Consider the following 13950-nt stretch of genomic DNA (forward strand, 5'->3'; position numbering starts at 1 on the left):
ATAGTACTTTAAACTTAAAACAGATCTCCTTAACCTCAAGACGGGTGGCGGCGTTTATGCTGCTAATGTGTATGGGTTCCGGTAACACCAAAACGAGCCGTAAGCTCGTTCACTCGTCTAAGCAAAAAGAATATTCATCACAAATGTACATTTATTATTGGCTAGACGGCGTAAATTTTCTTTGAAAAAGATTCTGCAGACTTACCCTTATAATTTAGTTAATTTTGAATCGACCGTGAATGGACTTCCGTGGGAAAAGTAGAATTTCCTGATCGTAAATTGAGTGTCAAAGGAGACTCCATTTTCAATTACAGCTTTCAAATAAATAGGTCAAGTCGAGCACGGGGTTTACGGGGGTTACTCAACATCTGATCTGTACTTACGGGAAAAAAATGTCGCCAACTTATTACGTAACTACAATGACGTTATCTTTTCATTATCAAAACATAATATGGGGTTTCTTGTATGTTAAACTAATACACTTCATAATTTGTTGCTGTTATTTTTTTGGCTATATTAACAAATGCAGTTACTAAGCATTAAACTAACATGTTTTGTTTATTTCGATCACGAAGCAGAATGTATGTGAAAAACGACTGAATACTATCCAATTATATATTCATATCATATGACACCGGGTTTACGTTCGCCCGTTTGTGTTTTGTGTTCAAAGGCAGAAATGTGAGTGTCATACAATATTCTAGGAAATCTTTGGAAAGATTTAATACGTATGAATACTCAAACTCAAGAGAATATTGTTTGTTGAATATTTTATCATTCATCTAAAATTTCTGACATAATATAATATATCGTCATATATTATATTACATATTTCGCTAATTTTAGGTTTTTAAAAGTAAACAGTAATAAAGTTTCAAAGCCTTTTATTGTATTCTTCGGTCCCGGACGTGTTTGACCCGGTTTAAACGATTTTACAGTGGAATGAGCGGAGCCGCGTGCCTCGAAACAATAATCGAGCGAGGTATTAGCATTAATTAATTGATCTCCTATTTCAATAAATGATATTGCAGCTATTATTTTCAAATTGAAACTCTAAGCGTATTGTATGAAGAAATAATTCGCTGTAGCTGAAATCAAGTTGAAATTAAAACTGTTCATTAATATTTCCGAAAAACATGTTATTTTTCGAATAAAAGTAAGTTTTTAATAGCTACACATAACGATAACCCAAAACAATAAAAAAAATAATGTAATGAGTTTATTAAGGAAAATACAAGGTACAGGCGAAACTTGAGTCTGAAATTGACAGCACGTCTGCAACCTAGGAAGTAGCGAACCATTGATTCAATTTTCCATCTGTACAAGTCCACATTTTATATTCCATTTGGGTACACAATAAAAAAAAATGACTTACCGTTTAAATTTATAATCACTAAAACACAAATAACATTCGAAATGCGGTGAAATAAGATTATGAACGTTACGACTGAATGTTGCTAACTGCGACTGAAAATGTCACATCGCACCGACTATATGTATAAATGGGACAACAGCGGGACGAGCTAAATATTAAACAAGAAAGTTTTATTACGCTTCGCGCTCAGAAGAGTTCGGAACAATGGGAACATAATATACACAACCGAGTGTTGTCGAAAAAATCTATGTATGAATCACGTGCCGTTTGATACTATTTCTTTTTTTGCTGTCCGGAGAATTTTATGTGAGCCCTTCATCTTGTCTTACAGACCACCGGAACAGAGTTCATACACAATATGTAACATATACAACTACTACATTAAATCCACAGTTCCAGAAGTATTTTTTACCACGTACAATCCGAATAAACATCCCTCTACAGTGGTTCCTGAGCGCTAAGACGTATCTTTCTTCATACAATAATTTTTCTAGATACTATTTGTCTTTGGCATTAACTACCTCCTTCATAGTATGTGAGTGCTACAAATATTTTTTCAAGCGGAGTTTGAAAAAAACATCAGCGGTTTGGCTATGCCTCTGGCATTGCTGACGTCCATAAGTGAAGGTGCCCACCCGCAATCAGGTGCAACGTAACGTAACGTAACGAAAAACACATACTATAATTTATATTCCTCTAATCCCTAAACAGCAAATATGATTAACAAAGTTAGTAACTGCTGTCGGGGGATTCAAACAAGGATCCCGTGGTATAATAGACGTGGCGACCAAGCTAAATTTCATTGCACGTGGCTTCAACAGAAAATAAAAATCTCAATAGCCAATATTCGAGTTTTTAACTATTATTAAATCTGGTAACCTAGCTTTCGCTTTCAAACGAAACTCAGACTACAGTATTTGTTATAATAGACTATTTTATTAAGTCAATTCAACCGCATTGTTGAAGCGGTCGGCACCCTCGCGTCCTGGCGGGTGGTAAATGACTCTTGAACGCCGAGTATAAATAGGACTTGTTAACGACACAACGTATATACACTGTCCTATTTAATTATTATTGGATCAAACACGAAAATCATAACGTTTTTCCGCATTATCAAACGAATTTAGGTCGCATTCTTTTTGTAGTTGTATTTCGTAACTATAAAAATTCTCCAAGGCGCCGGGTATAAACAAGCGGAAATGTGTGTTTTCAAGTTTATTTTAGGATCAAAAACGTGAACGAACGTTTTAATACGAAAAATTTAGATGACTACGCTCCCAAATGCTCATCATCATCATCAACAGCCCACAGTCGTCCACTGCTGGACATAAGCCTCTCCCAATCCACACCACTGAGCCCGGTCTACGGCTCTCCTCATCCACTTCTTGCCGGCTACCGTTCGGAGGTCATCGCACCGCCTAGCCAGGGGGCGTCCCACGTTACGTCTTCCGCTGCGCGTTCTCAACTCGAGAACCCATCTGCTCCAGCGATCGTCAGTCCTACGGCATATATGGCCAGCCCACTGCCACTTCAGCTTGCTGACTCTTTGAGCTATGTTGATGACTTTAGTTCTCTGTCGAATAATCTCATTCCGGATTTTATCCTTCAGAGAAACTCCGAACATGGCTCTTTCCATGGCCATCCCAAATGTTGTTGGGTTTGATTAAGAAAATTAATATACTTATTAATACACACGTAATTTACGAAATTGAACACCATCAAAATGTATGGCTAAACAAGGCTTTCATTATGTTTTAGTAGAAATGTTTGTTCACAACAATGAGGGAACCGACGCAACTCCGGTACTTTGAATTTTAAATTACTCTTTGTACAGATGAATTTGCCGAGCCAGCGAGTAAATAAAGGTCGTGGATATTATGGCGCGATACTGCTTTTTTAACTGTTAGACAAAACTTGTGAACTAATGGACTTTAATTATGCGATCTTTTACCGCTATCGAAGACGGATGAATAGTAGTGTATGAGTGGGGGTGTAGTAATGTAATAAATAGTTGTCGTCGATTCTGGACAACGATAATAACAGGGCCATGACCAAATCTCTGTGTATCGTAAAACATAAAAAAACTGGAATATCTATAAATTTTTGCAGAAAGTAAATTTAACAAAAGCGATTTAAGCTTTTTTGTACAATACTTTTCGCAAAGCGGAAATTAGAGCCGCAGTCAATAAGAAATCTAAAAACCGCCCAACTTTCCAGACTACTGGAATATCAGCCGAGAAACTGTTCGTTGAAACTTTATTTTCTGGTAAAAAATTAATTATTATATATTTTTATAATAATGTGTGTGTTAAGGTATTGCCTATTCAACCCACTGACTTTCTCGGCAAACTTTCTTAGTGGGTCGCGATTCCGATCCGGTGCTAGAATTTGCGAAGCGCTGCTCTTGCTAGGGATAGCAAATCCTCTTAGGTTGAGCCCGTAAGCTGACCTAAGCGTCCGCGAGAAGCTAGAATAGCGCCTTAGACTACCAGCGATTAAGTAAGAAAAAAAGTTGCCAATAATCGTAACCGCTAACATTCCATTTCTTTTAACTACTACAAAACTATTTGTAGTTCACACCAATGGACAAATATTCTAAAAACCTTCAACGCAACTTTTCTTACCAGGTTCATCGTCATCTATCATTTTCGCAGATCTTTTACGTACGTAATTAACTTTAATGACATTCCTGTTTAGGAGTTCGCAAACAAGACAACAGACAACATTATTAATTTAAGTTTAAGCAGGTGGCAGATGTTCTTAGAATATCGTTTGCAGGAAGCGGGGAGACGGGCAACGGAAACACGACGGAGCCTACTTTCACGCTTGTCGCGCTGATGAGGCCATTGCTGAGGGTGAAACGAAATGACCTTTGCTAGGCGCCTTCTCATTTTCCTTCGATACGATCTCTACAATATCATGTTTGGAAAATCTCATTCTGTTAACGGTCTGTGAAAATATAAGAATTTACTATTGCAAAATGAAATAGGAATTAATTACACACGTAAACTTTAAACAGTATTCGAATCCAAGCGGGTGACCTCATTTTTAATACGCTTTTATTAGCTTCAGACGTACGTATGCTTGTAACGAAATATTTGAACATGATTTTGACCCCCTTCAAAATATCGGATTAACTCAAAATTTGGTATACTTATTGAGAACTAATGACAATTCAATATTTAAAAAAATATTGAAAAAATTGATATTCAACAAAAAAAGAAATAACAGTTTAAACAAACTAACGAAATACGCTTTTATAGAAAATCCAACTAAAAAATAGAAAATAAATTTTAATAAATTTGAATTAAAAATAGTGTAAGTGTAAATTTATTATCAATAACATTCGTAGTTGGATGGTAAACTTTGGGTGAATAAATTTTGTTGAATAAAAAGTACTTTTACGATTTAATAAAAAAAAATTTTAAAGTTAAATTAAGGTGCGTGTGTAATAAATATATCACGTAGTCTCAGGCGCTTTTCAAACGAATTTTAAAACTTATAACATAAACGTCACAACAAACATCGGCACATTGATGGGGAGCCAGCGATCAATAACCAAATAACATCAGCAAATTCCGCCTAACCAGGTTACAATGCGGTTACATAAACGAACATCCCAACAATATTGGCTGAATATCGGTAACCAGATTTAATACATTGCTATTACATTTCACTACCCCTTTTGAATCGGCAAGAACACAATTCCTAGCATGACGTGAATGTTGAAAGTTTATACAATGATTGTATCATGTTTCTTACTAATTGACATTGTACATTTAATGTTTATAGGTGTAGTTAGTTTATTCGGTTTTCAGGAATAGCAAACATATTTAGAATTACTTTTAAATCGACGATTAACATCTTACTAGGTATATGACCACGAAAACTATACTTTTTTTATTGCTTAAATGCGTGGACGAGCTCACAGCCCACCTGGTGTTAAGTGGTTACTGGAGCCCATAGAGATCGACAAAGTCAATGCGCCACCCACCTTGAGATATAAGTTCTAAGGTTTCAAGTATAGTTACAACGGCTGCCCCACCCTTCAAACTGAGACGCATGACTGCTTCACGGCAGAAATAGGCGGGGTGGTGGTACCTGCCCGCGCGGACTAAGAAGAGGTCCTTCCTACCATCAGTAAAAAGAAACGAAAGTAGTTTTCATTACGTTTATTGGTAGAAATATGTGTTACTTAACTACCTAACAAAGTTCATCAAGTTAGGTACACATGAAATACTGCAAAGTAGGCATATTGGACAACTCGTAGTGCTGTTGCGGAAGTTCTAGTGACATTTTAATTAGCACTAATGGAACGGGCGTTCACCTGGAATCTGGACTGCGGTGCAAACTCCCGGTGCATATTAATTTTCGGGTAATTTCAGTATATCACGTTAGATATTCAGTTTTAAATTATTCCATATAGGTAATTTGTGCTATGACTAACGATGAACATTTAAGGCGTGTTTTCAGACCGCAAGGTTTGATTACCACGATCCTGGCTATGGTGTGAAATCGTCACGTGAAACAGTTTGTAGAGTGATTTAGCTCATGTCTTTGAACTTCGGTTACATCCATCTGTGCCATAAAAACTTTTTTTTAATGCTTACATGGGTGAACGAGCTCACAGCCCACCTGGAGTTAAGTAGTTACCAGAGCCCATAGACATCTACAACGTAAATGCCGCCACACACCCTGAGATATGAGATCTAAGGTCTCAGTATAGTTACAACGACTGCCCCACCCTTCAAACCGAAACGCATTGCTGCTTCACGGCTGAAGTAGCCAGGGTGGTGGTACCTAGCCGTGCGAGCTCACAAGAGGTCCTACCACCAGTAAGAGAATAACTCAAAACATCTCAACAACATGAGAAGGCTGAAAATTTTCATAAGCCTAACTACGTATACCCGAAATTTTAAACTATTCAACGATTGGAATCACGACGGTCCCGAATACCAGCAACTTTCCGACGAACAACTATTAAAACTGAACGCATTCCGCGCTATATCTGGGTTATTGAAAAGGATGTATTCAGAGGTTAGTTACCCCGAGCGAGGGAAACGCCAATGAATGGTGAAGTGATGCATGCTGTTGCATGGGAGCCATTGAAGTGCAGCGCTACACGATGGTCAGTAAACAAGGCTCTTTCATAGCATACGTGTCACCGGGTACCCCAGTGCTTGCTTCTGGCTTAAGCATCTCACTGTACAATATACGATGTCAATAAACGAATAACAGCAAACCGAAAAGTACATTTTGATGCAGCTTCGACAATATCCGTTCAAGTACTTCGAGCAATTTTCCATGTTACAATAATATTTTGCTATTAAACGTTAGTGGTGAATTATTGAAAAAAAAATGTTGTACCAATTATTCAACATACATTTTTAACAGTGGATATTTGCAACTGTATTATTCAATGATACAAATGTACATACGTCTTACCTTTCTCAAATTTGACGGAGACAAGTATCCTGTTCGCTTGACAGCATTATACAAGTTTGATGTTTTCATACTACGTATAAAATCGACCATACATAAAAATGTATTTCTTTTATATTTAAATACAGCGTGTTATACAGCATTTTAATATTCTTTCGTAATAGAAATTTATTCTTTTTATATTGCCAACTAAGGCAGTCTATATCTAGCGCTGAATTACTGTAGTTACTCAAGGACATCAATAATGCGAACTGCACAGCCAAGCCGCTAATTTAAAATTTATTCAAAAAACGAGAGATTATCATATATATAACAAACATATAACTAACAAATATAATACCAATATTTAATTTTGCCAAGAGCCATCTCAACGTTCATTTTTTATAAGATTAGAATATATCTATTAAATCGTAAGAAATTCGATTAGCCTTCAGGTTACTGAAGCCGTGGATTAAGTGGAATCCAATTGATTGAAATACTGGTAGACGCAATTCAACTTTCAGCTGAAAAGTGTCTCGACTATTTTAAAAATGGTTCGAATATTGGCGCTTATACATTGCGATCATATATTCAGATTTTTTTTATTTTTTATTGATATTGGCGGTAGGGCGACTTGTGAGCTTACTACATTCGTTATATTATACTATTGAGACTTAAGACGTCATGGCTCAAGGTGGGTGACACTTACAATGGGACCACTTCAAAAGATGTCTTATTCGTGTCTTATGCGTTGATCTACTTAATTTTAATTTCTGTGATTTCACTAATGGCAAATATACTACGAAATACTAAGTTTGATGAAGATAATTAAGAATATAGTTCAGGAAATTTATTGCGTAGTGGAAAACGCATAACTCTCAAAAACGTGGTTAACAAGGCGCGCTTATTTCGTATGAATTCACATGAGCTGGTATACAACGTACCAAGGGTGTGCAATTAGATCCCTCAAAGGCTTTTACGAGCGGTAGATTTTAAAACGTAAGCCTTGCTAGGGCCCTGCCTTTCGAGGGCTTTAAAGAGCACCTGAGGAATAATATTTATTGTGCTAATTATGACACTTTGAATTTATTTCATTTAACAATTTTGCTCTCGGCGTAATATCGCATATAATAATAATAATAATAATAAAAATCATTTATTGCCTTTCACATCACAGAAAATAAAATGGAATACAAATAAAAGAAAAGAAAAAAAAAAGAGAAATAGGCAAAAGGAGGTGGCTCAGCTATTGCTGTTCGGGGTTGATAAATCGAACAGCGCTGATTTTCAGTCACCCCCGTTTCCCCTTGGTTCTTTGCGGGAATGAAGGCTAATTACGTGTGTACATACTTAGAACATGGTATAAATGAGTAAAACTAGTAAATTATAAAAATTTAAGAAAAAAACAAAACAAAAATCAAATTAAATTGTGAACCCGAATACAAAACATAACAAGCACACAGTAACAACACCCCGTAGGCAGCCCACAACGAAACAACAAATAAAATAAATGCATATGTACTTGCGATGTATGTTTTCTTCTTATTCTTTACTAAGCATATTGTTTTTTTATGATTAAGGGATTGGTGGCCCGGGGGCCTTTCCAGTTTCACCAGGACAGGCGGGCGAGCAAGGGCTCAGCCAGGATGGGTGGGATTTGCTAACAGCTACCCGAGCGCCTCCAAAAGAGACCTAACAACTCAAGAGTAGCTGCTTCGCGAATGGATCTACTACCGATTCGGAATCGCGACCCACTGAAAAGATTCGGCGAGAAACTCAGCGAGCTGATGTTTATGTTTCTGTTTTTTATGTTAGGTTGATTAGTACGGTTACCATAGTCCTTAAACCTGCTTCTAGTGTTAGAGCTAAAATCGTCAAATCAATGGTTAGTGGATCTGATGGATCCGTAAGGACGTGTAGGCTATCGTTATTATGGATGGGCGCACATGCTATATTTGTCATCAAATATTATGGAGAAATAGTTAACGTTCATTGTAAATAGGTCACTTATACGAAGTAGATGCCTACTGTGTATTTCTCGTAAACATGGAAAATCTTCCGTTGTTGTTCCGTTTTATTGTTCAATGAGAATAACGTTTTACGCTCTCACATGAACCCAGCAATTTTATCCGTATATTTCTGAACTCAAATTAAAATAAACCTACAAACGTTAAAGCACAACGTTAAACTACTGTTACTACGTAGTTCACTTAAAGTTAATGGTGCGGATTTACATTTGCTCGGATGAAAAACTCAACATAGAATCGGTCGGTTTGATAAATAAAAATGTGTGTATGTGCAAGTCATACATGGTAGAAGTGAAACTTATAAAAATAATCGCAAGGGTCAACCACTCCGCAGTGCAATGGAGCAGCCTCACCCTGGGGTAACCGCCTGCATGATCATGGTATCCGTACGCCAGGTAAGTATGATTTAGCAACAGAAATACGAGAACGTCTATCAACTGTGTAACATCTCCTCACCGCAATTCAGGAATTGTTGAATTTACATGCAGCGAAGTCTGTTAATAACAAACTAAATAGAAATAAAGTATCTCAGGGCACTCCGAGAGCCACGACAGCATGCACGGACGTCAAAAACACACTGAACTAGTCGGGGACGCGAGACCGTGTGGAGCGCTTCGTGATTTTTCGGTGCCGCTCGGAGCCGCTTCCGCAAGCCAATCACGGCACACTTATTTTTTCGTTTCGTTTCATTTCGTTTCATCGAGTTTGAAACCACGACGATTCTAAAGAAGTTTCACTTCAAAAAAATACTTACCAATGCAACATTGTTGTTGTTCTGTTGAAGCCATCTGAGTATAGCACTGGCTGTAGTGAAGTCGGGCCGAGGTGGTGGTGGAACGGCGTGCTGGAGTGACGACGCGAGTTGCTGAGCCAACTCTAAGGCTCTTGCTCTGGCTGCGCGACCAGGACCACTAGTTGTAGACCCACTGGTACCCGTCCCACCGGCCTCTGCATCATCAAACATAAATCATGTAACGCCTATTGATTAGATGTACCTACATCAGATTGACCCTGAATAAGACAAAACATAGACTCAAAAAGTAAACTAATAGTTGTCCCACAGTATTTCGGTCATCGTATGTTATGTTAGTATTCAAATATCGGTTAAGATTAAAACAAAGTCAGGATATGAAGCGGCCCAAGTCAAAACCCTGTTCTTGGCAAGAGATATTATTTGAAAACGTCTGCTAGTGAACACAGCGCTCAACAAAGCGGAGCAATGATGTGGAAGAACATAGATTCTAAGAGCAGATTAATATTAATTTAACTATCCTCACAGATCCAAGCGATTAAGGATATTTTATTATTATAAAGGTTTGAAATTGTTACTTTTTATAACGAATTATAATAATAAAATAAATCTTACATTACGTGAACGTTTCGTTTTATTTCAAACAAGTATAATTTACAAACAGACAAATGATAGGATAACTTACTAGTCAGTAAACGTTGCATTACTTCATTGGCTCAAGTAAAGATACTTAAATTTGGATGAAGTATATTCCAAAAAATATATATCTTATTTCAACAGTGGATTTTAACGAATCCATAACTCCAAATCGGATGCTAATTTTGTTGAACAAACAAATTTTGATAGAAATATCTCAAACGATGATTTATCTTCACGTAAAAGTTGCTCGCGTTTGCGTGTAAAACCATCGACTAAACACCAGATTACGTGGAATGCGTTAAGGTAACTAAGATTGTCAACCATATCGAAATACAGGTATCACATAACGGAAATGACTAATGTTATCCGATCTTCGGTAATGCTTCGATGGACATTATTTTGCATGCCCATCATGTAGTAATCGAATGGAACGCTCTGAAGAAATTATGCTATAAGGTCTATGTAGATAACAAGAATTTCATTCATAAATAGTTGACGTATCCAGTATACGATGGGGAACGACACAAATCTCTACGAAATTACTCCACTCGAGCAAATTGCGCGGGGACCGAGCGAATTGCATCCGCCGAGGAACAATGACGCGCCTACGAGCACAAAAAAATTCTTCATCATCTGCTGCATCATTACAGTCCTACGTAGCGATACGTTTTATGCTCCGTTGGCGTGGCTAAAAAGGTCAACGTTTTTATAAAAAAATCTACCCGAAAATTAGCTGCTTATTAATTTCCAGTTTACTATAGGTGTGTAGGTTAGTTAACAAAATCGATGTATTTATTCGTAGTCCCGCGGTAGTCGAAATTCGACTATAATTAATTGAAATTATAAGTTTGAACATTATTATGGTTCTATTGTCAAAGACTATTAAACTCCTCTAACCACAGATTTCGCCAAGACTACACTTTAGTTAGACCAATATTAATAAAGAGAAACAATATTTAATCTATTCTCAATTTGACCAGACTATAAGCAATAAGAAAAGTTTGACAATAAACAAATAGTATACATGCGTGTGTGTGTGTGTGTGTGTGTGTGTGTGTGTCAAATACATGGTAGTGTGTTTTTTTTATTGATTTAATATATTTTTATGCATACTTTACAAAAATATTAACATTCTGCACTCCTTCTCTATATTCTCTATAAGTATGAAAAATTTCATACTCCTACGTGCGCGCAATTTTCGTAAAAAGGGATACAAAGTTTTTGCTTCACGTATTTATATATAGATTATGTTTTATTATTTTGATAACCTTTATGACGAATTAGAATGTGTATTTTAGCTTTCTTTTGTTTCCATGCTTTAGTTTCTTCAATGTCTTTGAAACGCTTTCTACAAGGCCTATAATTTATTTATATATAATTATAACGTGATGACATACCGATACAAACTTCGAAAAAATATAAATAATCAATATTGTTAAGAAGAAAAATTCCGGATACGAATTTACAATTGCACTGTGTTAAGCAGACGTATCGTGTGTTTGTAGATTGAAAATAGAACTTATTTACGCACGTTGTGGTATTTGCGAATCCGCAACGTCCGCATCACCGAAGAGGCGTTGAGAGCAGACGTCCAGTAACCACCAGCGAGTCACGTGTTCCGGGAGGTGCCAACAGCCGGGCATGGCTTCATGTGGTTTTTTCGAAACGAATTAAAAAAATCATCACTTAAAGAAAATATACAACACTATTCGTGATCTCTCATATCACTATCACAATTTCTCAAGTGTTCTACGCTGTTTTTTTCAATTTAAACAACTCTTGAATGGATTTTGCCGCTTTTAATGTCCCTATTGTTGGGTCTAGCGCGTATAGCAGAGTATATCATATTCAATTATAATCACAAACGAGTATTACCAGCAATAAGATGTTTCATACCAAGATGGTACTTGTTTAACATCGAAATTTAATCGCTCTACATTAAAATAAAACCATCTAAAATATATACGATCAAGTAATAGGAAATTTTAAATTACAAAAGCATTTGCAAATTATAATCACAAACGAGTATTACCAGCAATAAGATGTTTCATACCAAGATGGTACTTGTTTAACATCGAAATTTAATCGCTCTACATTAAAATAAAACCATCTAAAATATATACGATCAAGTAATAGGAAATTTTAAATTACGAAAGCATTTGCACAGAATCAGCAAATTACATTTCAAAGGAATATAATATTCAAAACAGCTTCGGCTCAATTATAGACGGGGATATATCTAACAAAGGAATCAAATGGGTCAGGCTCACTGAACGATGAGTATTCCGAACGTGGTGCTATTACAATAGTACCTGTTGAGCCCACAACACGTACGTTCAGTAGCTAGATAGATAGTGTAGACGCGGCCAGAATGGTAATAACGGGAATATTCTCTTCCCTCGTTCGCAAAAATAAATGAAACACGTCATACTAGAAGTCTGGGGAAGACCGTTTGTTAGGTAAGTCTGGACTTTTTAATGTGGAAAGTAATAAATACTCTTACATGACAGCCAGACAGATAATTTAGAATGATTTGGATGTTTCTCAAACGTTTTTTTTATTACTATTATTAATATAATACGTAGTTAGTTTCGGAGTCCTACAATGCGACGAATAATATAAATCAGTTTTCACAAAAGAATATAGGCAAATATTTGAATAACGAAAATTCCCATGATAAGAAACGCCTTTAAAATTTAATCTTGACGAGTTCCAGCCAAGATTAAATTCCGATGTTCATTACAATAAGAAAATGCTCCTTTTACGGTTTACCCTCGACGATGATGGGTAATTTATTTTTCTTAGATTTCCAGAAGAAACTGGATTTGTTGGTTTTTATGTAATGTAATTAATACCTATGTGTGTAAAAAATGTAATTAACACTTTTAGGTACTATTTCGGAATAATATACTTATTTTCTGTTTTTTATTGCTATCAAGGATACGGATTACAATTAATGGGAAATTGTCGCTGCAGGTAGATGAGCAAAATCTTTCTTAGCAAAGCATTTTTAATTACATTACGACGTGATAAGATTAATTGGATTGATTTAGAACTGATCAAGAATGAAATCAAGTGTTAATCTTTGTGTTACATAATATTATTTAAAACAAAGCTGTAAGTGCATAATAAAATGGTTTAAAAATAAAAATGTGATCATTTGTACATAATTATACGTTGATCGTTATATGTGGACCGTATGCTACCTGCTGGGAAATTATTACCGACAATCATGGACACTGGCAATACCAGAGGCTTTTCAAGTACCCTTTGAAAACATGTTGTACAACTCAGGAAGCATTATTGAGGGGAGTTCATTCTGGGGCAGGGTGGTGCGTGGCAAAAAAGATTTCTGGAATCGAAGGGTAGATGAATGTCTTGGTTCCAGCTGGTATAGGTAAACTAAAATAAAATAGAGATAAAAGGATCGTCTCAGACAATTCCCACAGTACTGTAAAACCCGCAAGGTTACGAACGACTCGCGAGATCGGGATTATCGACAAGGCGAACGACCCTCTTCTGTATGGAATCAAAGGTTAGGTACCTAGTTATAGGACCCGGCTCGGAGATCAGAACTGTTCTCCACGCGAAGCCAGACTTATGCATTATAAAAGAAAGATCTTTGTCCAATATTTTATAAACCAACTTGGCTTTAAAATCCAAATTACTCCGATACTGAACAATTCCCGAATATTGACTGCAATGTTTCCAATACTCTCGCAAGGCTGCAGAAGTAG

General features: G+C 36.5%; 1 protein-coding gene across 16 annotated transcripts in view; it reads right to left on the bottom strand.

Moving 5' to 3' along the window:
- LOC101743402 (liprin-beta-2) overlaps window positions 1-13950 on the bottom strand; it is a 39380-nt gene that overhangs the window by 21545 nt on the left and 3885 nt on the right. For 12 of the 16 annotated variants that reach the window (XM_062671886.1, XM_062671882.1, XM_062671880.1 and 9 more), the window contains exon 2: window positions 9578-9771. In XM_062671886.1, coding sequence (XP_062527870.1) covers window positions 9578-9771 — 194 coding nt within the window. Of the gene's footprint in view, window positions 1-9577; window positions 9772-10259; window positions 10483-11744; window positions 12003-13950 lie in introns of those variants that run through there. The other 4 variants (XM_062671885.1, XM_062671881.1, XM_012691819.4 and 1 more) reach the window with 4 other exon arrangements.

This window comes from Bombyx mori, chromosome 13 (genome assembly GCF_030269925.1).
Source record: "Bombyx mori chromosome 13, ASM3026992v2".
Classification (NCBI taxonomy): Eukaryota; Metazoa; Arthropoda; class Insecta; order Lepidoptera; family Bombycidae; genus Bombyx; species Bombyx mori.